We start from the raw sequence: 27518 nt of genomic DNA, 5'->3' as shown, positions 1-27518 counted from the left end.
AGTGCCGACATAGTGTAATCTTAGGCATCCATTAAGGACTTGAGGCTATATTATCTGTGTAAGTGCTGGACAGACATGGACTGAGGTACCAGAGGCTGTTGTAGCAAATAAATGTTAAGGCTGTGAGAACAGCAAAACTCATATGTTGATATGCACTGGGAAACTAAGTGCATATCTCTTTTTCTTGCCTTCCTCCCTGGGGGAAAAAGTAGTCTATGAGCAGAGTGACCTACCTTTTCTTAGAGTGGGGAGGTGGAGTACAGAGGAAGGTCAGGAAGGAAGGGGTTAACTTTCTGGTGGGTATGGCTGGGTTAGCGCTCTTTGCCCAAAGCACATCAGTCCTTGTATTGCATTGTTCTGGTATGAGATGAAATACTAAGCCATAGAAAAGTGGCACAAAATGTGTTTATGTGTGTGCGTGTGTAACTTTTACCTTCCCCTAAACCTGCACCTCTGTTCCTGTGGGACTGTGGGCCTTAAACACCTTGCATTTAACATGGAAAACACTCACAGTAGTTGACAGGAGGTACACATTTTTCACATGTGCAACCTGCTTTAACTAGAAGCAAAGCCCTGGGTATTCTAGCCTCAAACAATCTATATTCCTCATTACTACTCACATGACAAATAAATCCAGCTGACACGTGGGACATGATCTAAAGCCTAGGGAAAGTTCCCATTAATTATCAGGCCTTTTGGATCAAACTATCACCAGCTAAAGAAATACTTAAATTTTTAAAAATAATTATTAGTAAAAAAAAATCACTTTTTTATTTTGCATGTCAGGGAAGAAAGCAAACACCTGTTCTTCATAATTTTATTCCACGTTTGGGTGAACATTTTGTTCAGATTATTTTTCCTCCTGTATTCCCTTCTCATCTCTCCAAACCAGTCACCTCTGATGTTGCATTAACATAACTTAACTCTGTGTGGAAAAATTCCATTCCATTGCAGATGTCTCTAGCCTGAAGCAGGGTGAGTGACACACCTGTGTGCTAGACCTACTGCGTTGTTTAGCACGATAATGAATGAGTGGATGTGATTTGTTCAAGGAATGTGTACAATCACAGGCAAATACTGTAAACCATTCAAAAGCCTTTCCACCGGGATAGATCCTCCTGTCTTTACTCAGACAATATTCCCACCACTTTCCTGTCTAAACACAACCTTATTTGCAGTTCAGGTTTATCGTAGGCAGTCGGAAGGGAGAGGGAAAGGGGAGAGGCCTTTGCTAGTGCTTGTGCGATGAGAAGCTGGTTTAAGGTGGAGATAAAGAGTGGAATGACCCCTGGTGCTTTTGCTGGGAATTACTGGCCTTCAGTTTTGCACGGAGCTGGACTTCCAGCGGCGTCCCACAGGCGGTCCGGTGCGCTGGAGCAGCGACAGGCACGGCAGCTGGACGCGTTTTCCCAGCTCTGTCTCCCAAGCTTTCGTTTTCTTCAGTGGGGATGGTATTTGTAATAGCTAAACATAAAGGTGCATGAATTTCTTCTGATTTCAAGCACATATCAGTGTCTTTTTTTGGAGCGTGAAATTACGCTCTTGCTTCCTTTAAATGCATTCTCCTTCGGGAAGGTGGATCAGGTTCACCGAGAGGGTGGGCAGGCAGAGGCGCACGCAATTTACTTATTCCTGCCTACCCTGCTGCTAATGATGGTGCCAGGTATGGCCTGTGACAGCCCGCTCAGTTTTCAGCTCCCTGCACTTCTGTGTGCCTCCCGAGCTCCTGCTGCATCCGCGCTTGTCTCTCTGTGCCATCTCCGCCTCGGTGTGCTCCTCCAGCACCACTCCGACGTCGCGGCCCGGAGCGTGACCTCCTACTGCTGTTTGCTGTTTGCGGACAGCTCTCCAAACCCGCCCTGAAACCAGAACATGAGTGAACCAGCCCCGGGCCCCCAGGCACCTCATCCCGCGCTGCTTTCCCCGCAGCATCCCTAGGCGAGGCGGGTGCAGAGCGCTCCATGAGCAGGAGCCCTGCGTCGGGAGATGGCAGTGTCTCCCCGCCGACGAACAGCCGGCAGCACAAACCACAACCACAGCGTTTGTGCAGCTCCTTAGATAAGATGGCTCTGAAGGAGAAACTTGATAGATGGAGGCTGGGGAGCAGCAATGGAACCAGCCTGTGGCATCAGCTAAGTCGTGGTGAGCATCTCTCCCGCTTCTCCAGCCGTCAGACTGCCTGCCCACCCTGCTGCCACTCCCTGCTCCTCACACTTTGGGGTCTGGACCTACACAGGCCACAAAAAAGGCTGAAATTACTCCTTCTGAGGTTTGTGCTGGTGACACAGAGGAATGAAAAACTGTCTCAAAGCAGCACTATCTGTTTGGGATCAACCTATACGAAAAAAATAGGGGAAATAGACTGCAAACATTCATAGGCTTCACTATTCCAGGCAGGAACAATTACATCTCTGTTCACCTGTCACCCATGGTGGTTCACCCCTGCTACCAGGGGCTGAGTGACAGGAGAAATAACTCATGTTTTTCTGGGGGGGGTTCAGTGTGAAGCAGAAAGCGAGGGTGACATTATCCATCTCAGCACCAGCCCATGGCTGAAGAAGACAACTGCTTTCAAGCATCACAGAGGTTCAGGAACTCATACCCCAATTATGTTAAGCTCAACTCCAATGGCTGCTGCAAAAAATGGCTACATGGATCTCAAGCCCTGATCTGTACCAACCCCCAGCCCTGTCCCAGGTCCACTCTGTGCTTTTTCCATCCCAGTTTCATCCCCATAGCTCTTTGTGCACCTCATTCAATTTGGCAGTAAGGAGGGGCCACACTTCCCAAACTCTTCTCCATTAGCTGGTCCCATGTCACATCTCCTCCCCTGCACACCCCCAAGTCCCAGAAACTCACAGGGTGAAAGTGGGTGGGTGCCTGGGACCCTCTAGTTTGTCTTTTCTTGAAGAACAATAACAACAGGTTTTTGCAAAGGTTTTCCTTCCTTCCTGAAATTATGTTTCAAAAGCAAGAAATTAATCTCTGGATTTGTCTTCTTTAATCAGTTCCTTTACTCCACTTAGACATCTCTGGACTCTTAGTTCAGCTGGTCAGAGCATGGTGCTGATAATGCCAAAGTTGTAGGTTTGATCCTTGTATGGGCCATTCACTGAAGAGCTGGACTCAGTGATCCTTCTGGGTCCCTTCCAACTCAGAATATTCTGTGATTCCACAGATAGTACAAGTCACCTTTGAGAAACAGAACTGGCATTTTCCTGACCAGTATCAGTAATGTGTCTATCTGAGGCTACTAGTCTGCCCAGAAAGTGAACAGCTGCATTAGTCTGTGCTTTCACTATTATTTGTTTTATGTCTAAGCTGGCAAAGCATTTTGCAAAATTCTGTGCTTGAGCATCATGATATTAAGGACAATTCTCCTTCCACAATGGAAAGTTGTAATCTGTTTTCCATCTGTGTCAGTGTGTTTGTGTCATAGACTGCACAGTGGTGAGGCCAGACGATCTAGGGGCTTATAAAACATTCATCCAAAACTTGTATGGATGTCTTACATTGAGAAAGTTGCTCAAAAAATCCTACAAGTACAAATTTCATTCACTGTTTCAGAACACCTTGGTGTCTGCTACTACCAGTAATTTTCAGTCAGCTTCCAAAATAAAATGGGAAATGGAAAAGCATGGCAGAAATTGTGAATTTTGTAAAGTAACCCCAGAAGGATTGCCATTGAGACACTGCAGCTCACATCAGTTTGCTGTTCTTTCCACCATTTTTCCAAAATGCTGAGTAGTAGAGAAGACCTCAAGAAGCCACTATAGCTAGAAAACTTTGGAGAAGGGAGGCAGTCGGTAGTATCCTATTTTTCAGGAAACACCTGAATGGCCTCCCATCTCTCCTCAGCCCAACAGATGCTCTTAATCAATCGAACTGAAGTTTGCTGAAAGATGTACTGGCACTGGCAAAGTCTTTTGGAGACCATCAACTGCTGTAAATAATGCTATGAAAATGCCTATTTAAATGGTGGAGGTCCAAGGAATTCGAGGGTACCAGATACCTATGAGATTATCCCACCAGCTCCATTTCACTTGTTTCTTCTAGAAAGAATCAATACAGAGAAAATTTGTGACCCAAACAGGTGTATAGAAAAAGACAGGGCTACAGCTTGCTTAAGGTTGCTGGCAGTCTGTTTTGCACAAAGTCTCTCTGCAGGAAGAGCATGGGAATGCTGGCTCTTTTTATTAAGCCAGGGAGAGTGCAGGGACATTTTGCAGATAGCTGAATTACCCACTCTCAATATGCTATGACCTCAGTAGAAAGGAAACTCATTCATGGAAAATACTGTGTTTTAATCTTGGCTTCTTTGAAAATCCGGTCCTGGCTCCAGGGAGCTTATGGAATGTCTCCTGGCATTGTCTCTATGGCCAACTCATTGCCTTGTTAAGCACAGGGTGGTAAAGTTGCAGAGATCCCAATCTGTCCATTTATCTCTGCCTGTTCTAATGCTGAGAGCTGGAAAAGCCACACACACTGCACTGCAAACCCTTTGGCCCACACTCCTGCCATCTCTGAAGGCTCTCCTCTGTAGGCAACAATAGGTCTTGTCTGGTTTGCTGATAAATTATGCAGTTTGTCTGAGACATAAATTTGGCTTGCAGTGGAAGCATTTGCCTGGCCGAGAGGCGTACTGTATCAACAAATGTACTTATTGGATTGTCTGCCATCACTGAAGTCATCGTCTTGCAGCCGAGGCCAAATGTTACAGTGCATGTCTTCCCTCATCTCTCAAACAAATCACAAGACTGCTTATACAACTCTGAGAAACTTTCACTGCAGACAGCATGCTATGGAGCTGACACTTGGGTAATGTTACACACGTGTAATCTCAGTTTATTGGATGACCATCAGCTGTAGAGATAGCAATTCCAGGAGGTTTTCTCGAGTAACTCTTAGACACTTGCTACCTCTCAGTTAAGGGGTCAAGCAGCATAATCTTCTTTTCAAATGGCCTCCAAAACATCATTGCCACATCCTAGGGTGATGTCTGAGTAGTCCTAAAGGTGGACTAATCCTGAGACAAAATGGATCTTTACTCCCTTGTCATGGTGTAACCCCAGCCAGCAACCAAGCCCCACACAACCACACACTCATTCCCCCACCAGCTGGATTGGAGAGAGAATCAGAAGGGTAAAAGCTGGAGAACCCGTGGGTTGAAATAAAGACAGGTTAATAGGGAAAGCAAAAGCTGTGCACGCAAGCAAAACAAAACAAGGCACTAATCCCCTGTTTCCCATGGGCAGGCAGGTGTTCAGCCATCTCCAGGAGAGCAGGGCCCCATCACGTGCAATGGTTACTTGGGAAGAAAAACGCCATCACTCCAAATGTCCCCTCCTTCCTCCTTCTTCCCCCCACTTTAATCCTGAGCATGATATCATATGGTCCGGAATATCCCTTTGGTCAGTTTGGGTCACCTGTCCCGGCTGTGTCTACTCCCAATTTCCCATAAACCCCCAGCCTCCTTGCCAGTGTGGCAGTACAAAAGGAGAAAGAAAAGGCCTTGGCTCTGAGTGAGCCCTGCTCAGCAATAACGAAAACATCTTTGTTATCAGCCCTGTGTTCAGCACAAATCCAAAACACAGCCCCATACCAGCCACTGTGAAAAAAATTAACTACCTCAGCCAAAACCAGAGCATCTCTTGACAACTAAACTTGCCGAATCATTATGAAAAGGTTATTCTTTGACATCCCTCAAACTCAGACTGCAAGGACTATCATGAGATAGCTGAAAATGTGTCTGAATACCTGGACCCAATGTTCTCTGTTGACTGGAAGCAGCTAGCGCACTCATCAATAGAATGAAATGTTTAACGTTGGTTTTAAAAGAAAAACAATAATCCTGAAATAATGCAAATGCTTGATTATAATGAAGATAATTTTAAATGCAAAATAGTTACAAAGCAGACTAGGAAGTGCATTAGGAACTAGTCTGAAAATAAATTGTAAAAATGTGGTATGAACAGAGATACTCCATCTGCAAATGGCAAGAAAGGGTGAAATATCTAAACGTTTATTTCATCTATCCCAGGCATCTTTGCTGAATGTGCAGCTATGCACTACAGAATATTCAAGATAATTAATCTCATGAAAGGTGGGAGTAGGAAGAAGGGACCAGGAAAAATACACTGTCATTGCCAAGTACAATTACCCTTTTCTGACATGCCACTTGATATAGTAGACAGGCTAGATCTCCTGGACAGTTGATCTAATCAGATCTGATAAGGACAATTGCAGGGGAGATAGGATTATCTGAAGAAATGATTGCAAGCAGGCAAGTGGAGAGTAACCTTTCCCACAGCTACGACTTTGGAGCTCCTGACGGTGCTCCAAGCATCTGCTTACATCTGTAGAAAATGAGACAGTCATCTTTTCTTTGGTCAGCCTTTTTACATGGAAGAAACCGAACATAAATGACTGCATATGGCTTTTCTAAACCAGGCATTATTGTTACATAGTACTAAGCTGCTGTGAAAGGGGAAGTAGCTATCAGCCATGGAATTGTAAGCTGGACCATGAGAAAAGCTGTGCACTGAGGGGTCATCTATGCACTGAAAACCACTGAGGAACTCTGGAGTAAATACAAAGGTGGAGAAACTTGAAAGAAACATATCAGCCAGGATTACACTACAGAGTCTTCTGTGTTATTCACTTTGCTGCTTTCAACAAAGAAAATATCAACACATTTGTTTTGTACTTTATTGTTCTAATAAATCCAACACTGTGACAAGAGTTCTGGCTTCTTCTATTCCTTTTGTTATCCTGAAATCCACAATGATAAAAACTCTGAAAACATCACCTCTCCAGATGACAAAACATTGTGGAGACAGATTGTCAGTTTACTGCTGTGGCAGTCAAGAAAGACTTCCAGTTACAAGGCTAGGAGTATAAAGTGATGATTATTTATAACAATATTTTTCTTGTAATACATCCCAATATTGAAATCCATGGTTACCAGAGATAAAGAGTTTCACCCTCTTTTAATTCAGAATTATGCCAAAACAATGTCATCCACTTCTTTGCGCGCCTCATCTTAAAACCGTTTAAAAGGAGCTACTGTTCCAGAGCCCAGTGGCTGCTTTCTATGCCAGATGTTTTGTTCTGTGGTGCTATTGTATTACCACAGAGATCACTGCTATTGCATCACTGCAGAGATCACTACCACAAAGTCATCATAGCAGAGACAAGATTCCTTTACTAACCCCAGTTAGGTTAGTTTGAAGGTTGAGTGCCAAGTGTCTGTAGATTTGCATACTTGAATGAAGGACCTGCTGGCTCTGAGATCTACAGGTGCAAGAAAAGATATTTAAGCTCACAACTACCACTGGAATTACAAGGAAGATTGAAATTCAGTAAAGAAAGCCAGTTCCTTGAAGAAAGCAAGGAACCACATGTTCTCCAGATGTTTTCTAGCATAAAACCACGGAGTAGAGTCTGATTGTCGTTCAATGGGGGTGGGGACAAGAGATAGCTACCAATTAATTATATGTTCTACCCACCTCTAAGAAAGTGGTTGAAATACTAGATAGAAATTCAGTATCTCCCTCAGCTTATATGTAAAGGGTGTTATTTCCTCTTAAAATCCAGATCCTTTTCATTATAAACTTACACCAATCTCTGCACATGGAACAGAATGGAAAATTTTAACAAGGATTAAAGAAGTCTTATGGGGGCCTGGCCAGAGACGAATAGATACTGGATTTATCAACAGGTAAGGGCAAAGGGTTTAGATTAATTTCAGCTGTGTGATTCATATCCTGCCATGATGTGTCAACAAAAATCGCTTAGTGCCTCAGTTACCTGCATGTTAGAACAAAGTAACAGCATCTTTCCACTCAATAGGGAAGAAGGAAATTGTGCCTGTCTCCCCAAAAACTCTCACCTAGGCTTGCTCTGTGGTAGAACATTACAGCTCTTGATGGGGGGTAGTGGGACAAGTAGCATGAATGCAATTTGCCTGAGAAGCAGAAGGGGGATGGTAGCAGCAGTACCCACCTGCCGCTGTGTTTCCTCTGCTCCATCCTCCCTGCCACATGCCTGGGCTATGGCTCTTTCCCTACATGTGCCCCACTGCAGCAGTTGCCAGCAGCAAAGGGGGAGGCCGCTGCAATACAGGATTTATGGTGAATTTGCACTTACTGTTGCATGGCATTGAAGCACACAGAGTCCACAGCATTTTGTGAGGAGATTGTTGGGTGATGAATAGGCTGAGAAAGGCCAGGCAAACAGTGTTATTGTAACACTACATAAATATGTTTTTTTTCGCTTAACATTAAAACACCTGATTTCCTTTAGCATTGTAAACATGTCACTTTATTAGGTCTGGGAGAGCTGATGAATTTAAAGTCATTTTTAGCAAACAAGTGGCAGCCTTTCTGCTTTCTGGATGGAGGTGAAGGAAAGAAATGTTTATCGTGAAAACATATGAAGCAACAAAAGGGACAGGAGAAAGCTGTTGCCTGCACTGAAGTTTCTTGTAGAGAAGAGCCACCCAGGTGGTATTAGTGGAAAACTGTTAGAAAACAGAGGAAAGACAGAACATAATCTCCTTGAAACAGCTGGCACAGTCTCGATGTTTTGTAGCTAATAAATTTAGCTTTCAGGAGGAAGTTCAAATAAGCTGCATTTACTAGTTTTAAGAATGAAAATGAATACATTAATTATGTACAATATTACCGTCTGCTAAATGCAACAATTTTGGCCAGGGCTTGGAAATTTCTTTGCAGACACAAAGTTTAACCCAAGACTTTTCAACCATAAAATTACTGCCTTGTAAAAGGGCAGATAAATGTCTAAGCAAGTGCCTCATTACTGTCAGAGCAATGATTTGTTGTTTCATTTTACTGTTGTGTTTTCCTGGTTATTAGAGGGAAGGTTGAGTCAGCCTTTCCATTATAAGTAAGCTTTCTTTAAGGAACTGCAGTTCAACCAGAGAAGAAAACTCACTGTACACATTTAGGTAAAGAGGAAAAATAAAAACACTGGCAAGTGCTTGGATACCCTTTGGGGTGAGCAGTTCTTGACCTCTTGAGGCCCCAAATTAGCTGTTTCTTTTCCTCTGTGAATAGATACCTACCAGTTAGGACACCTGCTTCACTGAGAACCAACTTGGTTTAAGGAGGATATAAAAACAACTTGGAGAGAATCAGCAAAGCACTGGGAGCTGCACCCCTTGCTCCCTGGGGGCTGCACCCAGAGGTGATGCTGCCTGGGTCATTGCCCTCTCTCGACTGGAATGGTGGCAGGCAAGGTTGTGGTGGCAAGGTGAGGGGCCAGGTGAGTGGGGTGAGTGGCCCCCTTGAGAAGGGACCCGTGCAGAATTGGCTCTTTCCCCTTTCAACTGGTCATGGGGGTCAGGTGGCTACACTGCATCTCTTTTGGCCACCAGGGAGTTCCATGTTGAATATGACTATGTTCCTCATCAAGACTACTCAGAGCTTGTAATAAATTCCTCATTTTAGCTCCCAGTGAGTAACTGGAGAAGCTGGGCTTTGCTAATTACCCTACCTCCATCAGCTGCCATGATCAGCGGCCCGTGGTGATTATTGAGGATAGGACTTTCATAAATCAGTATGTATATGCCATTGGACTGGAGCAGCCCTCCACATTTGGCTCCATTATTCTCCCTCCCCCATTTTTTTCCTCGTTATTTTGTTTTGTTTTTAAACATGAGTGATCATGAGGCACAGATCTCATTAAGGGTTTCTGGTTTGCACGAGCTGCAGAAGTATAACACATTCTCCAGTCATGGCTTGTACCATAAAACCAAATCAAACTAAAAGCTTTCTGTGTGAGAAGGATAGCATTTGAGGCTGATGCATCCTTATAAAAATAACGTTATAGGCTGCTCATGGGATACAGGCAGAGGTCTCCCCTGGCACCAGAGCTCCCCAGCACAGAGCAGTCCCTAAGAGAATGGCTGGGTGGGAGTCTGGCTGCCAGCCACAGCTACCCCAACACCACTCCCAAAAAACACCTGCAAAGAAGTCCTACTGCTAAGTGCCAAGAGTTTGCTCCACTACCCAGGATGTTCACAATACTAGACATGATCGTCTTATGCTTATTTTTTTTCTTTTCTTCTTCCCTTCCCTTATCTTTCCCTCACTTTTTTTTTCTTTTCTTTCTTTTTTTCTGATCTTGGAAACATTACTCTTCCCAATTGGACAAAATTAGAACCTTTTCAAGTCAGAAAGCTCAAAATCAAGACCCTAATCCAGACAAGTTGAAAGCAAAGAACAGGGGCTTGATATGTCAGCTGAGAGCCACAGTCACCAGACTCCTGCAGTGGCTCAGACTGTTCTTCTGGCTGATGTGGTGAGCCCCTGATCTCAATTTCTGAGACTTTCTGGTGTTTTCTTCTTTTCTATCTTTACTTCCCAACCAGAAAAAAATTCTTAGTGTTTTTAACTTAAAGTAAATTCTTACTTTATCTAAGTAAGATATTCAGTTATTTGAAAATCAGGCCTTGAAATTTGTAGAGAAACTAACGTGGAAAAACAAACTGTTGTGATGTTTTGACTTTCTCAGCATTCCTGCTACTGCCTGGGCTTTTGGAAAATGCAAAAAATTCTCCCAAATTTATAAACATTTCCAAAATGTTTCAGAATCCATTATATGTTTGAAAAAAAAAAGAAGATTAATCAAACAAGTCAACCCTAAAGTGCATTTTTCTCAAGGAGTCTTAGAGGTAACGGATAATGACAAAGAAGTAATTTTGCACCCAAATGAGGAAGAGTCCACCCATAAATGCTCTCAGTATATTTTTGCTTTAGTTCATCACTGTGAACATCATGTGCAGGGCACAATGACAGCCATTTAGAACCGTGAGTTTCCAGCAATGAGAAATGAAGGTAATGTTGTGCTATCACCCATTTTTTGCCTACCTCACTCTTCTGAAACCATACTGAATGGCTCTTCTCTGGAGTCACATGCAAACCCATTTGGGAGTCACACTGTAAAATTACTGTCTGCTATGGGTCTCTCTGCTCAGTAGATGGGATTTCTTTGTATTTTGTCCACTTGATTTTTGATAGATCTTCCTTTTGTTCTGAAAACTCAGAAGGGGGCAGATGTACCTACAGAACAGCTGTGTTTGTAAGAGACATGCTTTAATCTAACCCCTCAGAAAGAAGTCCACTACTTACAAGCTGCTTCTTGTGGCTGAATCACTGTGGCTGCATCACTGTGGCTGCCAAGGCTCTGCCACTTGCCATGTAGCTCCCAAGATCAAAATGTCACATCTAAGTGTGCTGACAATTCTGTGATCCCACTTTGGCCTCTGCTAGCAGACTGTAGAGGGACTGCTTCCTTCAAACGAAATTCAGTTCCTCACTAAAAAAAATGAGCTACTGCTCCCGAAACCATTTAGAGTTTCATGAGGGTGATCTTCAACTGGGAAGGCTACTCGCCCCTCAGTAGCCCAGTCTGTCTCCTGAACAACCCATGACCATAAAGGTATTAGCAAAGCATTAGTGAGTGAACTGGCACAGGGATTTAAATGCATACACTGTGTGTCTACATCATCAAATTGGTTAGTTGTGTATTTTGTCTCAAGGAGACTGCAACAGAGCTGCTAATTGTCTGTCAGGCTGCATCTGGAGCAAGACACCTGGTGTTCTTGGCAAGGAAGCCTTGGTGCAGAGCAGGGGGAGGTTCTCTCTACAGGCTGCACCCCGCACACAATCCACAGGTGAGCCAGTCTCTGCCAGACTCCATACATGGGCTCAGGACTACTCCAGGCATGAACAACAAGGGCAGCATGGATGTCAGAATCCCAGCTCACACTCAGATCTTGTAAGAGACACTGTGTCTTTCAACCACAAACCAAACAACTTACAACATTGTATAGTGCAGAAAATGACACTTCCAAGTGTATTTATTGAGAAACAGTAAAGATGTACATAATTTTACAAGCTTTAAATTTTAATTTACATTTTTCTTAAATTAGGTAGGCCCTAATAAACTATTATCTGCTAATACATGACAGAGACCCTTGGCTTCAAATCTCCAAAATGCTGATATTTCTGGGATTTTGGCTTATGTCACTTCAGCTCCTCTTCAGAGATACTAAATAGCATATTCATTTACAGCCTATGCCTGGTGTCAATCCTATAAAGCAGAGATGACTTTTGAACTGAAACCCTGGGTCTGGATACAACTTCACCAGTAAAACCTAGTCTTCCTATCGTGGGTCAAGTCTGTATTCTCCATGAACTCTGCAGTTCTGATGGGATGCAAGATTTCATCTGGCCCAAGATGAAGTGTGCTTGTAAAGAGGACTTTCATTTGGCCTCATCTCCCTTGTCAATGCTTACACTGGAACACACTCTGCATCTGCTTCAGACGCAAGCACTGCTGCTCACACTGGATTCTAATGGAAACAGATCTGGGAGCTTACTGCTACCTATATCTTTGTGCCCAATCTCCACAGGCATCTAAAACAAGCATATATTTTAGGTTTTTTCTGCCCTCTTTTACTGAACTGCGCAGAGTTATGTCTAAGATACTATCCCGTGACTGAAATCACACAATATTTGTATTTTGCAAGCTGAGCACTCATGAATGTTCAGGTTCTGTACTGAGAACAGCTAGAGTATCAGCAAAAGGCATTTTATTCCCTATTTCATTTCTCCAAAATACTTGCAAATGTGACCTTGTGCTCAATCTTGGTTGTTGAGGAGAGGCTGAAGGGAAGGTAGTTTCTGATTAATATGCTTCTGAATTAAAATGCATTCAATGTCAAAGTGACCAACCTTGAGTTTAATCTTCTTAGGCCCATCTGGAACAGTCTGGCGTGACTGTCTCTTGCCTTGGTTATTTTCTCCTCTGTATTGTTCATGCAGGAAAATATACCAGACTAATTTCTCTCTAAAAGGCAGGCATTTACTACACACTTTTATTTAAAGATATACAGCAATTTTTGCTTAGCAAGAGAGTATTCATGCTCTGAAATTTTATTTTAGAGTTTTAGTATTGCAAAGGCTTTTGAGCTGCATCCTTGAATTTTCTTTGGATGCATGTTTTTGTGGATTACTTGTTTTAACAATTAACTTCCACTATGGTAGCACACAGAACCTTGTCGTGCTCTGTAAAACTTCCCTCCTTTTGCCTCCACCTCCTCTCTAGAAGTCCATATATTAATTGAGCCATATCTGCCACAGAAAGCTAAGCACAACTCCAATGAAGGCACTTCAAACCTTTAGTAAGAACCAACAGTTGTTGCTGGGCTACTTTTTGTTCTTACATCGGATTAGGAAAAGAACACTGAAAAGCTGAACAAATAACTTGAGAAATAATATTGCTTCATGCATTTAAATAACACTATGACATGTCAAAAAGAAAAAAAAAAAGAAGAGAAAAAAAATCTGGTTAACCATACAAATTTTTTGTTTTACCATGTCTTTTACATTGAGATTTTTATGCCATGCTGGAACTTGAGAAGGGCTTCAAAGTTCTTTCCCATTCCAGTAGAAGCACTTTTTTTCCCACCTGAAAAACTACAAAAAGCTGTACTACAACTTTTTATGACATATATTTCCAGGTACTGAAAATATAAAGAAGGTATGCATAATTTTTACTTTTTGGACACACAAATCTGTCACCCAAATATCTATCTAGTCTACAGTGATTTCATGTGTGGCAAGTCTCATGTGATGGCTTTAAACTGCCCAGTGATAAAAATTATTGTTAGTTTGTTGTGTGGTGACTTGTATATCCAATTCCAACACAGCAAAGAAATCCATTTTTATGAATTTATAGAGGAGTTTCACCTTGGACTTGTAGTGGCTCCAGGCTTTCACCTACCAAGTAACTTTATTAAAACCTCAGCAAAGTTTAAATGAACAAAGTTACTGCCTGGTAACTATGACATATGATGGCTTCAGAGCACAGAGAGGGAAGATTTTCACCTCAGTGCTGACTACTGTGCTTGTGCAGACATTCTGGAGTTTGCCTTTAACATCTCTTGCAAACACCTCTTCACACAATCAGTGCACACGCAACCTCACATGTCTCCACATACAGTGTTAAAAATTGAAAAAGTAGTTTCCATCTTTTGCCATGAGAGACAAACCACTTGCTGTTGTTTCAGAGTGCTCAAGCTGCACATGGAGCATTAAGGGCTCTGTGTGCAATATGGATCTTGCTCATTTTCCATAGCTGAAAGGTAGCATGTTCAAATCTTGCAAGATAATTATTGCTGTATGGACCATAACTTTTAATAGAAATTATGAAAGTTTAGGTGATATATTTCTCAGTGTTTCTTCATGAAAATCACCTCCTTATCCTCTCCATAGATGCCTGACTTGCTAGTGTTGTCCCTGTGTAATATTGTTGAGCAATCAAAAATGGATGAGAAAAATCATGCTGACCCAGACCAAAATATACAAAAACGTGGAACAGAATGGAAAATCTACCGAAATGTTGTTTTCTTTGCCAAAGTGGACTATTCTCCTGAAACAGCCAATGCTATCAAGCCAGCAATTTCAACAGCCTCTGTTGATCCTGAATATGCTAAATGTAGCATCATTTCCACATCTGACTGATGACAGCTTCTTTAGCAATCTTTAATTCCTAATGAACTTGTGTTTTATTCCCCATCTGGGATTAACTCCACATTTTCACCTTCTAGTAATGCCACCTGAAGACTTTGTCTGCTGGGTGGGACTCTGTTCTTTTATACACAGCAGATGCACTCACTGTATGGCTTTCAGTGGACTCAGTAATTAATGAATATGGCTCTTAGTTCTCTTGTTGGAGAATCAAGAAATGATGCTGAAGGTGTTAAACACTATTGTTTCTTTTACCTTTCAAGGTAGCGGTCCCCAGTATCAACCTCCCAATACATTCTTAACTTTTCTCAAAAAATCAGTGGAATTAATCAGAATCCAAATAAAAACACAAACTTTCCTTTATTATTTTTTCTTACTGCAACAAATACTTAAATTCTTTGGTGCAGCCCTGTTCTTTGATTTCTTTGAATTTCAAATTTGGTCATGTCAAAAATTATCACAAAGGTTTTTTTGTTTATCTACATAGTTTTTAACCAAAATTACATTATAACACACAAACACAGTCTTCTCCTTAAGGCACAACACATCATTATGCACATTCTGTTTGCCAAACTTATAAAAGAGACAATATTATATAACCCTTTCCCTCCCCTGCCCCCCCCCCCCCACAAAAAGAAAGAAAAATTGCATCCACTTCCAAAATCAGCTGCTAATAAAGTCACAGTAAATTATTTTCATCAATAATTTACACAAATTACAGGTCTAGACAGGATTGTCATTATACAGTCTGAGTGCATTCCAATTCAGATTTTCTGGGTTAGGTAGGCTAAAGTCTGGTTCAAACCTCAGTGCTGAGAATATATCCCATTTTGAGGAATGTTGTTGAACACCACCTTGTTGGCTGGAAAATGTGTTTTGGTGCTTTGCCAGTTCGAGTCCTTTGTTCACTCCTGTCAGGGCTCACTTGGTGTGTACCAGCAACCTCCACAGTTTAAATTCATTTAAAAACGTTGCATATATAAGACCATAGAGCTTCCTTACGTAGCACTAATGTTTTAACTTCATTCAGCAATCTGAATTCTTCAATTTGGAATTTTTAATTCCAAATATTTCTTCCCTTCTTAAGACAATTCATATGTGTAAAGCCAGAGGCATTGAATCACACATAAAAATTCAGTGTACTTGAAATATATATATATAAAAAAAAAAGGATTGCCAGCTTTAGAACACAGTTACAAATACTCTAGTTCCAGTGCTTGATGCAGAGCCAAGAGGTCCGAATGACTGGATATCCTCCAGAAAGGCATGTTGTGCTGTGTTTGTTAGAGGAGGGAAAAGGTCAGGAAAGATGAACACCGTGACACAGGGCGGTATATGACACACGAGGATAGTTAGAGATTACCAGCACCTATTTTACACCACCGTGCTTCTGGATTGATTTTTGCTATTAAAGTACTGACAAAAATCAGACCAAAATAGATCTGAGCTTAGTAGCTCAACTGAAGTTAAAATAATTAGATGATAGCCTTTCTTAATAGCTTCTTTGGAAAATGCCTGTTACTTAGGAAGAGCTACTTGCTTATTTTTAGCATGCAAGCCCATACAAAGGAGCAATAGGAAATCCTTTGCTGCTCCACTTATTTGACTGCAAAACACTGAATATCATTTAAAGGGCTATAACATTTCCATGAAAAGACACTTCTCACTCAACACTTCTAAACAGAGTTGAACTACATTTTTTCTCCATCCAGGGGGAAAAAGAAATCTCCTTGGATAAGTAAATAACACATTTCTAGTTTAGGAATAGATAATTTGTGTTGCAGAAAGCATCAGTGTCTGTGAGAGATGCAGGTATATGCACTATTCACCTTCAATAATTCATCAGAATAGAAAAAACTTCACACTTCCATGTTGTGTTTAGATACTTGTAATGTGCTATATTCATCTATCTCTCTGAATTCTACATCTATCCATGCAACATAGCCAATGTTAAGGAAAAAGCATGCCAAACCAGAAAGCACACAATCCAACCACCATTGTTTAGCAAAAATTATAAAGGACCCATCACCAGTACTGTACCTATATTAAGGAACCATTTGGAATGAGCATTTTGGTTATTTTCATTTTGTTTCCACTCCAACTAGAATGCTAAGAGAGTGCTTTGTTTTGCTACTCCTAGAACAACAACGTTTACATAACTTGTCCTGTGCAGACACTGTGAAGCAAAAAAATTCAATTTCTGCACACTTCCAGGGGTTTTACTGGGAAGTATGGCACAAATTACTAATTTGATCTCTGAACATTAAAAAACCTTTCAGCTGAAATTAGACTTGAATTATCATAATGAAGAAACTAGGAAACAGTTCTTTTTTGGAAACACAGATTTGGTGCACAATCTCTATGTTGTGTTCTTTTTCCTTTAGCAAATATGCCTTTCCTGAAGAAAATTATATTTTTATCATAATTGCTCCAGTAAACTATGGATCTTCATCTAGCTTTGCAAAAAAATTTGCACAGTCCTTTGGATGTTTTCCACATTCTCTGTAACACGTCTCTTGAAGCATCCTCAATTTCACCATTTAAAGAAAAACACCACCCAACCATCATATCATAGCCCTTTCTATCTCTTCCGTTTAACTTTTAATTTACTTGAAGTTTGTCGGACATTTTTGCTAAATTATTTTTCCATCTGTTTTAAAAATAATTTTGTGCTTTTTTTTTTTTCCCAAGTGAAGTGAAGCAAATGCTAGAATCCAAATGGTTCATTTTACTCTAAGTATTGATCTCATCATGCTCTTGTTGTCTTGCATCTGTGGACTGAAATTATTTGTCATTTTGTGCAACACTGACAGAAATGCAAACAAAAAAGCTTGCATTAGTAGCTATGTATCACACCAACATTTCAGAAGACAGGTTACCTTTTTTGCTGCCTGTTCTTCTTCTACACCATCCCCAATTACAACATATACTACTTTTCTGCCAAACCTTTGCATTATTCGTTCAAAGCAACTTTCTTTTCCTGGAAGATAAATGAGATAAGAGTTCAGAGTGAAGTTACCTGATTAGCTGCATGTTCCTCATCTCGGCCATCTCCAATCACAACATAAGTTATGTTAGTGCCAAATCTGGACACTATACGCTCAAAACAGCTCTCTTTGCCTGAAAAACAACGCACTATTTATTCAAGCTATCAAGTGAGTTATGGTGAAGCCTTACAAAGGATTTTTGCAGTGGTAAGACATTACTACTACTACTTTTAAAAAGTTCCCAGCCTTGAGATTTAGCGCCAAATCTGGTAAGAAGCAATAGATTCCCTTAGTGACACTAAGATGTTTCAGGTAAAACTAGATCTCTTAATCATTGCAGGAAAGCCACTGAGATAAAGGAATTTGCAGCACTGCAAAAACGAATAGGTTAGTGAATGAATAATTGAATTTAAATATTTCCTTATGATTGTAATCATATTCTTATAAGGAAAGTAGAAATTTTAATTCTAATGTATCTGCAACAACGAGTGATGTAGAAATGAAAAAAATTAATTAAATGATGACTGAGGTAACAGTTTTTCCTGACACTGCTAAAATATGCACTGCTTTTTCCCTTGTGAAAATAATTTAGGAAACATATTGCAGTGCTTTTGTCAATGAAGTGACACATTCCATGCTAAAAATGTTGTCATAAGTATAGAAATGAAACATTCCTGAGTTGATGATTGGTAAAATCTGCAAACTTATCAGTCATTGTATTGTCACTTTTCACAGGAGTGGCAGCTTCTCTTGGTTTAGAGTTTTGGGTGCAACTTCCAGAAATACATTTCCATACATTTCCAAACCATAACACACGAAATGCACACAGTTATGAACAGAGTGGGGAAGTGCCCTTTTGTTATGCAGCACCACAGGTTCTGTTAGTAACACTTGTCATTCTCATCACTGACATACTATGCCTTGGGAAAAGGTTTGTGAAGCTGTGGCCTGGATTGCATAGAGATGAAGGTCAGAGCAGAGGCTAATTAAACAGAAATTCTGCTCAGGTTTGAATCACAAAACACTTTTCTTTATTCTGTTCTGCAAGTTTTTATTTTCTACACCATACTGGTGAGTTTCTGAGGCTTTCAATCAGCATCTTTATTCCTTTAGTCACCATCAAAAATAAGGTGAATTTGGAATTCTTTGACATAAACACTTCTGAACACATGCAATGCCTAAATCTTATAACTAAAACTGCTAAGTGTCAGGGAAGTGTTTTGGAATCCATCCATTACTGGCAAAAAAAAAAAAAAAAGTAATGCAGTGTAGTCAGAATGGATGAAAGAATAATTTTCTTACCTATTTTGGTTGCACTGTAAATATTTTCAATAGGAAAAGCTCCTCCTAAACTGTATAGCAGAACTTTTGCAAGTGCTGGGATAAGCTGGGTTGTTGTTACCAACACATTTACACAATTACTCCTGAAATGAGAGAAACAGTTTAAGTTTAAATAGTTTTAAAACAGTACCCAAATGCTGATGAGGTGAACCAGCTGTGGACAGCATATTAAGGATTCCTCAACATTTACTTTCACTCACACAGTGAGCTGCTCAGCATCATCACTTACAGAAAATGTACATAAAACCTCTGGCAAAAACCTTTAAAAATATGTAGGTCTGATTTGTAGGAAATATTCCACCCTGGTTTATACAAACTAGGTCTTTGAAGATGGGTCTACGAAAATACAGACATTTAAGACCACTAACTACCTCCGAAACACGGCATCTGAATCCTTTGAAAGCATAATTTTCATGCTGGTCATTAATTGTCAGTAGCTACTGGCCAAATAAAAGAGTTAAGAGAATATGAAGACATAATTTGTTTCTCTTTTATCTAGGGGAAATAGACAGCCAGTACACATTTCTCTACAATGGCATCACTTTCTTCATGTTTCAGGAGTAAGAATATTTCTGAAAAGAGGGATGTCAATAAGCTAGCGTCGAATGGTGAGGATGAAAAGTTGAATGGAGAAGGTGTGCAGGCCGGAGAACTCGGAGCTGAGCTACCTTAGGCGCTGACAGGCTGGAACATGAGCATGAGCATGACCATGATGTGAACATGGAGTTGAGAGCAAACAGTTGTGACTTTTCCTTCTGGAAGAGACCCTAGGCTACGTTTTCAGCTTAATATATCCTGATTTCCTGACAGTAACATAACAGTAATATTTAGCTGACTCACAGGTAGCTTCTGAGTTGTACAGTTGTACAGTTCTTTGAAGATATTACAAAAGACTATCATTTAACAGTCCTGAGTGAATGATATCAGTTTTCCAGACTCATCCACCAATGCTCAACGGGCCTTCATTGCTAAAAGTCTCTTTGGTGACTAACAATTCAGAAAGAAATGCAGAGCTAAACACAACAGTTTACACAAATTTGTTACTTTTTTTTTTCCTGAAGTGCTTCACACACTGTTAAATAAACAATAATTAGGAGATAAGCATATTGCAAAAGTTGTTATGTTGAAATTAAGGTTTTCATGTCTTTCCAAGCTTGTTCTTTTCACTTGACACTGGGTCTTTTCCCAGACATGTTCAGAAAGCAAGATGACTTAATGTTGTTCTTTTTTGTGGTTTAAAACCAGGATTTTTTAGAATTACTGGTAATATATATGTTACATGGCTGACTAAGTAGCAGCATCATTCACAGTTTTGTTGTTTCTAAGGAACAATACATTTTATGTCTCAATATTGGGAACCCAGACTTTTAACTTCGTTGAAAGAGATTTTTGCTCTTCTGAAAGATTAAGATATATATACTAAGATATACTGGTTTGCTTGGAAGGACAGAAGCAAAATGTCCTTTTGTTCTGCTATCTATACAGTATTTAGGTAGCACTGTGAATAGGCAGAAACATTGAAGGACAGAACAGAGAGCTGTGGAGTTCAGAGAATGCTGTCCACAAGACAAGAAATTAGAGGCTGTCTCAGAATTCTACAATACCCCTTCAATGTACACACATCTGAGAAGACATTTCATACTATCTTTACTAAATGCTGGAATCACTGAAAACAAAACCACTTTCCACTTTTCCTGTGTCCTATTCAAAAGTCATATTAGACCTGTTCTGTTCTTTAAAGGCACTAATTTATTGTAACCTAAAATGTAAAAAAATATCCAATACATGGCCAAAGCTAGAAACTTTTTTTTACAGCAGACTCAGATACATACCTTGTGCTGATAATTGATAATGATTTAAGTGCATTTGTTAGCCAGGAGTCTGTCAGAGCTTCAATCTCTGCTCTTAATTGCAACCATGCATCTCTTTTAGCAGGACCCAGGAGTCCTTTTATGTAAAAAAAGTGAGAAAAATACAATTAAATTCTGTATCAGATGGAATGTGATAGAGTTTATAGTCATTGTTTCTATTTTAAATTCCACTACAACTTGAAAAAATATCGAAGAGAAAATCTATTGTCTTCAGCGCTCAGTATATCTTTGGTTTTATTTGTACTTCACTATATCAAGCAACGACAGGTATTATTTAAGACTAATTAGAATTTTTTACATATTCAGGCTGCTTTACTGCATTTCAAAGTATACCTTTCAGAAACACATATTTTTTAAACCAGCTCCTCCCAAATATGTTGCTCTCAAATTATCAGAGGCAGTGACAGGGAGATCCATGCCATTAGGATCACAGGTGAAGATGGTCACGAAAGAAGATACTTTAGAATAAACTGGCCTTTGCAGTACCTGCTTATGTTTCAAACTGACCTCCTTATGACTCTGTACATAGGTGTGAGCCTTAGGTTACACATACAGAAATATATTTGCTGATGGCTTGCTCTTCATGTCCTGTTGTTGGTTCCTTTTATAGCATTTGCAGCCTTGAAACAGCTGCACATCTTATGTTCTCATATCTCAGTTAGTCCTTAAAAGTTAGCCCTCAAAATCTCTTTTTGGGTATAAATTGACAGATATTTAAAAATACCCAGCCTATTAAATGTTGAGACATGAATTTGTTGGAACCAAGGTATTTTAAATGCAGATTTGGTCCTGGAAGAGAAGGGAAATAGGCTTCCTGACCTTTAGTATCCCTCTTCTCTTTCACACCCTATCTCCCAACAAATGATGATGACTGTCTTCAAAAAGCAGAAGTGAAGTAACTAAAAATATATGGATTAATCTTGCCTTCTGATGCCTTCTAGCAGATATTTTGAAATAAACAGACACATTATGTGCTAAGAAGATTATTTAAAAGGCTAAGAAGTGGAGGATAAATGAAGAAACTTGCCCCACTAAGGATGGCTTCTATTTCAGATGCAGGATGAGTGGGAGACAATAAAAACCTTAATCCAGTGCACCACATATCTGCACTCTGCCTTTGCAATGCTTTGTTCCTCTAGTGTGTTTCCCTATGCTGTGCTCTCGGACCTGTGCTCTTACCAGTGCTAAGGGTTTTGTGAAATGCAGCAGCTTTAGAATCTTAGATGCATTAGGAGATACAAGAAAACCCAGTAAGCTTTTGGTTAATACTGTTTCAAAAATTAAAAAAGTATATAAAATTTATATAAATACATAAAAATTCTATTCACAACACCAGTGAAGGGCAAGGCAGGGCAAGTGAAAGTCAGCCCTCTACTACCACCCTTTGGTCCTATTGCTTCATCCTGTGGTAAGGAAAGACTGAACTATTAACAGTGAAAATACGTGACTGTAGCAATTATTGAAGACTTCTAAGTATTCCCTGTCCTCACAGTCTATTGTTGGGGGGGTCAGTTGACACATTCACCTCCTCAGAAGAGGGCTGGCTGTCTCTGCAAGTCACACAGGACTTTCCAGAACAGATTCTTTCAGCTCTGCTGCTTGATTACCTACAACCTACTGGTGCAGACATGAGTGAGCCCATGAATTAAAACAGTACCAGCAAAGCTCTTGTCCCAATGAGATTTGGACTTTTTGGAGACAAAACTGTGTAAGTTACAGAGCCAACAAAAGAGGCTGTTGGGATAGCAGTGATAGAATTTTCTTGCATCCACTGATGAAAACAGACTAGCAGGTATGGAGCAGAGAGTTTAGGAGACAGTGTTGTTACCAACCAGATCATTAAAATGTAGGATGGAAATGCCCATCCACAACCAATTTGTGCTATGGAAACTATACAATATCTTTCCCAGAGCAACAGCAGATCTGAAGTAGAATGAGTGGTTCAACCACTCAGTAAGGTAAGAATAGCTGGGTCTGAAGGAGGAAAATGGGCTCTGTGGAAGCTAAATGGAAGCTTGCTTGGTGCTCCCAATTGTGTTTCTCCAGCACAACAGTGTGTGGCCTTGCCATTACAGTCACCAGCTTTCAATAGCTCATGGTCCAGTCACATCACTCTCCATTCCCTCTGTGGCTTCCCAGGCTCCTTCCCTGGGTGGGAGCTCATCACCATGCAGCTTAGACTGACCAGCATTTGAAGTTGTTTTTGACAACTGAACTCACCTCCTATGTTGTTCTTGTAAGTATTATACAACTCTTTTACTCTTCTGTAACGGAATGCCAGCTTCCTCATCCAGTCAACCCCTCCTCTTACACCTGTTGGCAGACAAAGGTTTGCACTACTTGCAGCTGCATGGAAGCCATCAGTTGCAAAACTGTAGGTACTGCAAACACCCAAAATACAGTAAAAATAAATACAATGTATTCCTGTAAATTCTCAAATTATTTAATCTTAAAAAAAAAAAAAAAAAGAAAAAATGCTGTATCTTACCTTAGGTCTTGTCCATTATCATCAGAAGAAACATCATCTATATGAACTTGATCGCATTCCTGTTAGAAAGAAAAGAAAGCAAACCCAAATGACAAATTTATCTTGTAAGAGAGTGCAATTGCCATTCCTGGAAGCATCCAAAAGGCGTGTGGATGTAGCAGTTGGGGATATGGTTTAGTGGTGAGCACGGTGGGCTGGGCTAATGGTTGGACTAGGTGATGTTAGGGGTCTTTTCCAACCCGAATTATTGATTCTGTGCTCACCACAGGCTTAGTACAGAAGAAGAAATGACCGGTGCAGGCCACTGACTGCACCAGAAGATGGCAGCCTGTGTACACCCACAGCTTTCTATCGCCATCAACCTTCAACTCCTACACAGTCGAAATTACTAGTTAAAATAGACCTTTAGAAAATCAAAATGCAATTTTGGTGTGATTTTTGGAGGAAATTATTTTAATTGTAAAGCCTCAAAAATTGCAGGTCTCATTTAGAGTCTCCCTTGTATACCAATATAAACCTTATATTCCCACTCCCTAAAAGCAATTGATGGTGAACCTCAACAGGCATAAAACTTATGTTAAGTGGTTTGGACACTTATCAGGTTCTTCTAATAAATTATGTGAGTGCCTTTGGCTAGAAAATCACATATCATCAGCAGTCCTACAGAACTTAATTATTTCCTGGCTTTGGAAGGGATGGAAGAAACTCAAGGGAACAGAGGTACACAGGAAAAATGAATTCCCCTCCAAGATGGTTTTGTAATGAGACAGCTATCAAATATCGTTATCTGCACAGTGGTTACAGCACAAAGATAAGAAATTGTGGGGAAAGCAAAAGTAAATATATAAGCAAGCCATCATGCATCATATAACTATTTTCTGTAGTTGCTTGAACTAACACCTTAATCCAAAGACACACCTGAATTCAGTGTCTACTTCAGTCAGCACTTAATTCAGGCCCTCTGTGATATGCAGGAGCATGCAGTTCTAAGTTTCCAATCTTTCTCTTATAACAGTGCTAAATTGTACAGATAAAGAATAAATCTGAGCAGAAGAGTGATTTCCAAATGTGTAAGCCACAAGTTCCTAGAGCGTGAATTTGGGGAATTGTTATTTTATCTTTCTGCTGTATTTGCTTTGCAATGAAAAAAAAACTTAACAGACTTTTACTCACATAAAGTAAGTTGTTAAAAACAAGGCAATTTTGTATTAAAAAACCCCATACAATTTAATTTTCAAATACATAATTTTGTTGCACCATACAAGCAATGATAATTTAAAATATTGGGTCAAAGCTAAAATAATGAGTTGCCAAGCTCTGCTCATGTGGTTTAATCCATTAAGACAGGATAATAGGGCTGTGTTCAAGGGACAGAAATGAAGCATTTTCCCCCTCACTAGAGAAATAAAATTTTTTAGTTCTGTCTGAGGAGATTATCTTGAGCTGTAGAATATTTTAATGAAGCTACTTTTGGATGTAAATAGCAGATGAAGAGAGAAAGTAAAGGGGGAGGGGCAGCTAATATAAAATATTAATTTCTTTATCCCTATTTGTTATTTACACTCCAGAAAAAACGCAACTATGCTTCACCCAGTGTAGGACAGGAACTCAAAAATCAGACAAAAAGCCCTTCTGGGAAAAATTCTGACTCTATATTTTGCAATATCTGGGCAATATGTGGCTTCCTAATCACCTTCACAGATTTCCCTGGAACTGGTAGAAGTGTTAAGTTTAAAAATTCAGTAGTCATTCCTGTGGATTCGAAGGTGTACTAATTAAATGGAGGGCACACAAAAGCCTTGATGGATAAGGAGTGTCTGCTGCTGTTTGGGTTTTGTTAAGCCTTTCAGCTACATTGTTCCAGCCTTGAAAATTCTAGGTAACTGTTCTGCTGATAATTTCATTATTAAGTTAAATGTGAGTGGGTGGCAAAGGCTCAGCTGTTTACTTTTATTTTTTTTGTCTCACAGTTGGTTCATTGTGATTCTGTGATTGACTCCAGGAAAAGGATGAGGGGACCAGGCAGTTTTCTGATTACTCACCCCCTTGTCCCTGCAAGAAGGTTGTTAATATAGGAGTTATTACACATGTTATATAGGAGATCAAACCCAGCAGCACTCTCCAGCTTCCTCATTTTCCCCCTTCCTGTTCTCCTCTGGATCTATGGGTCACCTCCTCTCTACATGCTGGCAATACGTATTTGCTGACCAACAAACAAGCTCATGTGCCCATCACTTCTTGTTTTCTTTCACTTTGTTTTCTTGTTTACTTATCTATTTTAACTAAAACGTTTACCTTTTGCAAATTCACTTACGTGGCATGGAAAAAACTTGCCATAAAAAAAGAAAAAACCCCAGTTTGAGCGGATTTGAGATAGTTCTCTACTTTTCTCAAAAGAAACAGGAAACTGATGGCACAACACTACGTCTGAGTTTGCTTTTAAATGACACCAAACAAATATGGGAAAGAAGGAAAGAGAGCAAGCTCTGTGTCACTTTAAATATTAAGGTAAAATACTCTCCACATCAGCTATAGTACTGGTTAAGCTCAAGACACAGTGACTCACTGTCAGTGCAATGTCAAAACTAAGAAACATAAAAATACATTTCCTATTAGAGCAAATACAGGAAAGGAGTCTAGGTGTAATATCTAGCTTTTGTTTGAAGCTATACTAATTTAAATTACATCTGAGTGCAGTCAATTCTTTGCAGCAATTTTTAGAGCCTGAAAATTTGAGAGTACAGAATCAACAAATCATCCATAAAACTTATTATCCTGGAATGGACACTGATGTCATTATTCAGTAAAAACACTGCCTTATCATGCTGAACACAAAACTGTTATTAATGAGGAGATATTCAGCACTTGTGCTTTCTTAGGCTTTACAGCAAACCTTTTTTTAATATATATGCTTCGGTCTCTGTTAAAACTAGTTTTACCTGCATCCCAAATTCTGAGACTTAAATCCTATTTTTTATCTCTCATTTCTATTTATAATGAGAAAAAATAAAACACAAAATCTCCTTTAAAATATGGAGGGATAATGATAAAAATAGAAATATAATTCAGTTTGTTTGAAATGGATGCTTTTTTTTTCTTCATTGACCTGAGAGTGGAGTGGAATAATGGAGTTGGAAGATTCATGTCTGAATTACTACTTGCAATTTGCAGAAATTGTTTTTTTTTGGTGTGCCTAATAGGTCTTACCAACATTTCTAAATGCTGTCTTAAAATTAATACTGAGAAATGAAGAAAAACTTAATTTTATTCTTTACCTGGTTGAAAACAGAATGCCTTAGTTTGGCTATTATTACAAAGCTGAGTCCCATCTCTAAGTGTTTAGGCACATGAACTTTCTAGAGCACCAGACTCCTATTTTTGTGGCAAAACACCAACCACCCTCCCAAGTGATACTTCTCAAGCTAACTAAAATTCATACCCTGAGAATGCAACAGCTGGAGAGCAGCCTAGCCTGAAGTGCAGCTTGGCTGATTAGAACATGGGTTACTGGGTCAGCAGGGAATGTCTTAGCAGATCGGAATTTCTGCATCAGCAGCCATTGCAGTGAGACAGATTTGCATAGAGGAAGGAAAACTTTATTTTTGTGTGTGATAACTTCTGTAACTTGGTTATTATTATGAGAACCTGCTATGTGGTGTTTGTAACCAAGAGAGACAGGAAAAAAGAAGGTTTAGAGGATGTAGTGACTGGAGTAAATATTACAGGAATACAGGTTCCTTAGTACACTGCAGTTGTCACATCCAGAGCCATGAGGTTTCCTGTGGGCTGAAGATGAAAGCAAAACAGAAGGTATGGGACCTGAGGGCTGACCATTAAAACAGTGACATGATGAAAGGATAAGCAATCTATCTGCCTAGTGAATAAAGGCCTATCTCACTTCCTCCAGGGAGAATTGAAGTTCTCGTGTCTTGATGGTCATGATCATTGGCAGCTCAGCACTCATTTCTGCTCCCCTGGGGGAGGACAGAGAGAGAAAAACAGAGAAAGAGACACGGGGAGGAGAGGAGAAATGAGGAAGAGACCCCAAGTCAGACTCGGGGAATTCTCAGAATTCATTATACATTCATCATGCAGATGAACTGTAATATTCAGTAATAGTCACGTGCTCTGCAAACAGATTTAAACAGACAGGTTTACTCATCAGCATATGAAAGGGTGTCACTACATACTTTGGCACTTTATCTTATTTGCTAAGAAGATAGAAAATTCCTGGTCTTCTTGCACATGCTGGAATGTATGCACACAACTCATT

At 40.0% G+C, this 27518-nt stretch overlaps 1 protein-coding gene across 11 annotated transcripts in view; it reads right to left on the bottom strand.

Annotated features, from left to right (window-relative positions):
* Nucleotides 1-14899: 14899 nt before the first annotated feature.
* The window catches only part of EYA4 (EYA transcriptional coactivator and phosphatase 4), a 140773-nt gene continuing 128154 nt past the window's right edge, over nt 14900-27518 (bottom strand). For 8 of the 11 annotated variants that reach the window (XM_042017008.1, XM_042017006.1, XM_042017011.1 and 5 more), the window contains 6 exons: nt 23246-23304; nt 22978-23138; nt 20719-20833; nt 18848-18969; nt 17438-17538; nt 14900-15832 (listed from right to left, as the gene is read on the bottom strand). In XM_042017008.1, the coding sequence (XP_041872942.1) occupies nt 15752-15832; nt 17438-17538; nt 18848-18969; nt 20719-20833; nt 22978-23138; nt 23246-23304 (639 nt within the window). In that variant the 3' untranslated portion in view covers nt 14900-15751. Of the gene's footprint in view, nt 15833-17437; nt 17539-17577; nt 17679-18847; nt 18970-20718; nt 20834-22977; nt 23139-23245; nt 23305-27518 lie in introns of all 11 variants that reach the window. The other 3 variants (XM_042017010.1, XM_042017014.1, XM_042017018.1) reach the window with 1 other exon arrangement.

This window comes from Corvus kubaryi, unplaced genomic scaffold (genome assembly GCF_017639235.1).
Source record: "Corvus kubaryi isolate FWS band 111438036 unplaced genomic scaffold, C.kubaryi_AGA036_p1.0 split3-73, whole genome shotgun sequence".
NCBI lineage: Eukaryota > Metazoa > Chordata > Aves > Passeriformes > Corvidae > Corvus > Corvus kubaryi.
This window is presented reverse-complemented; position numbering and strand designations above follow the sequence as displayed.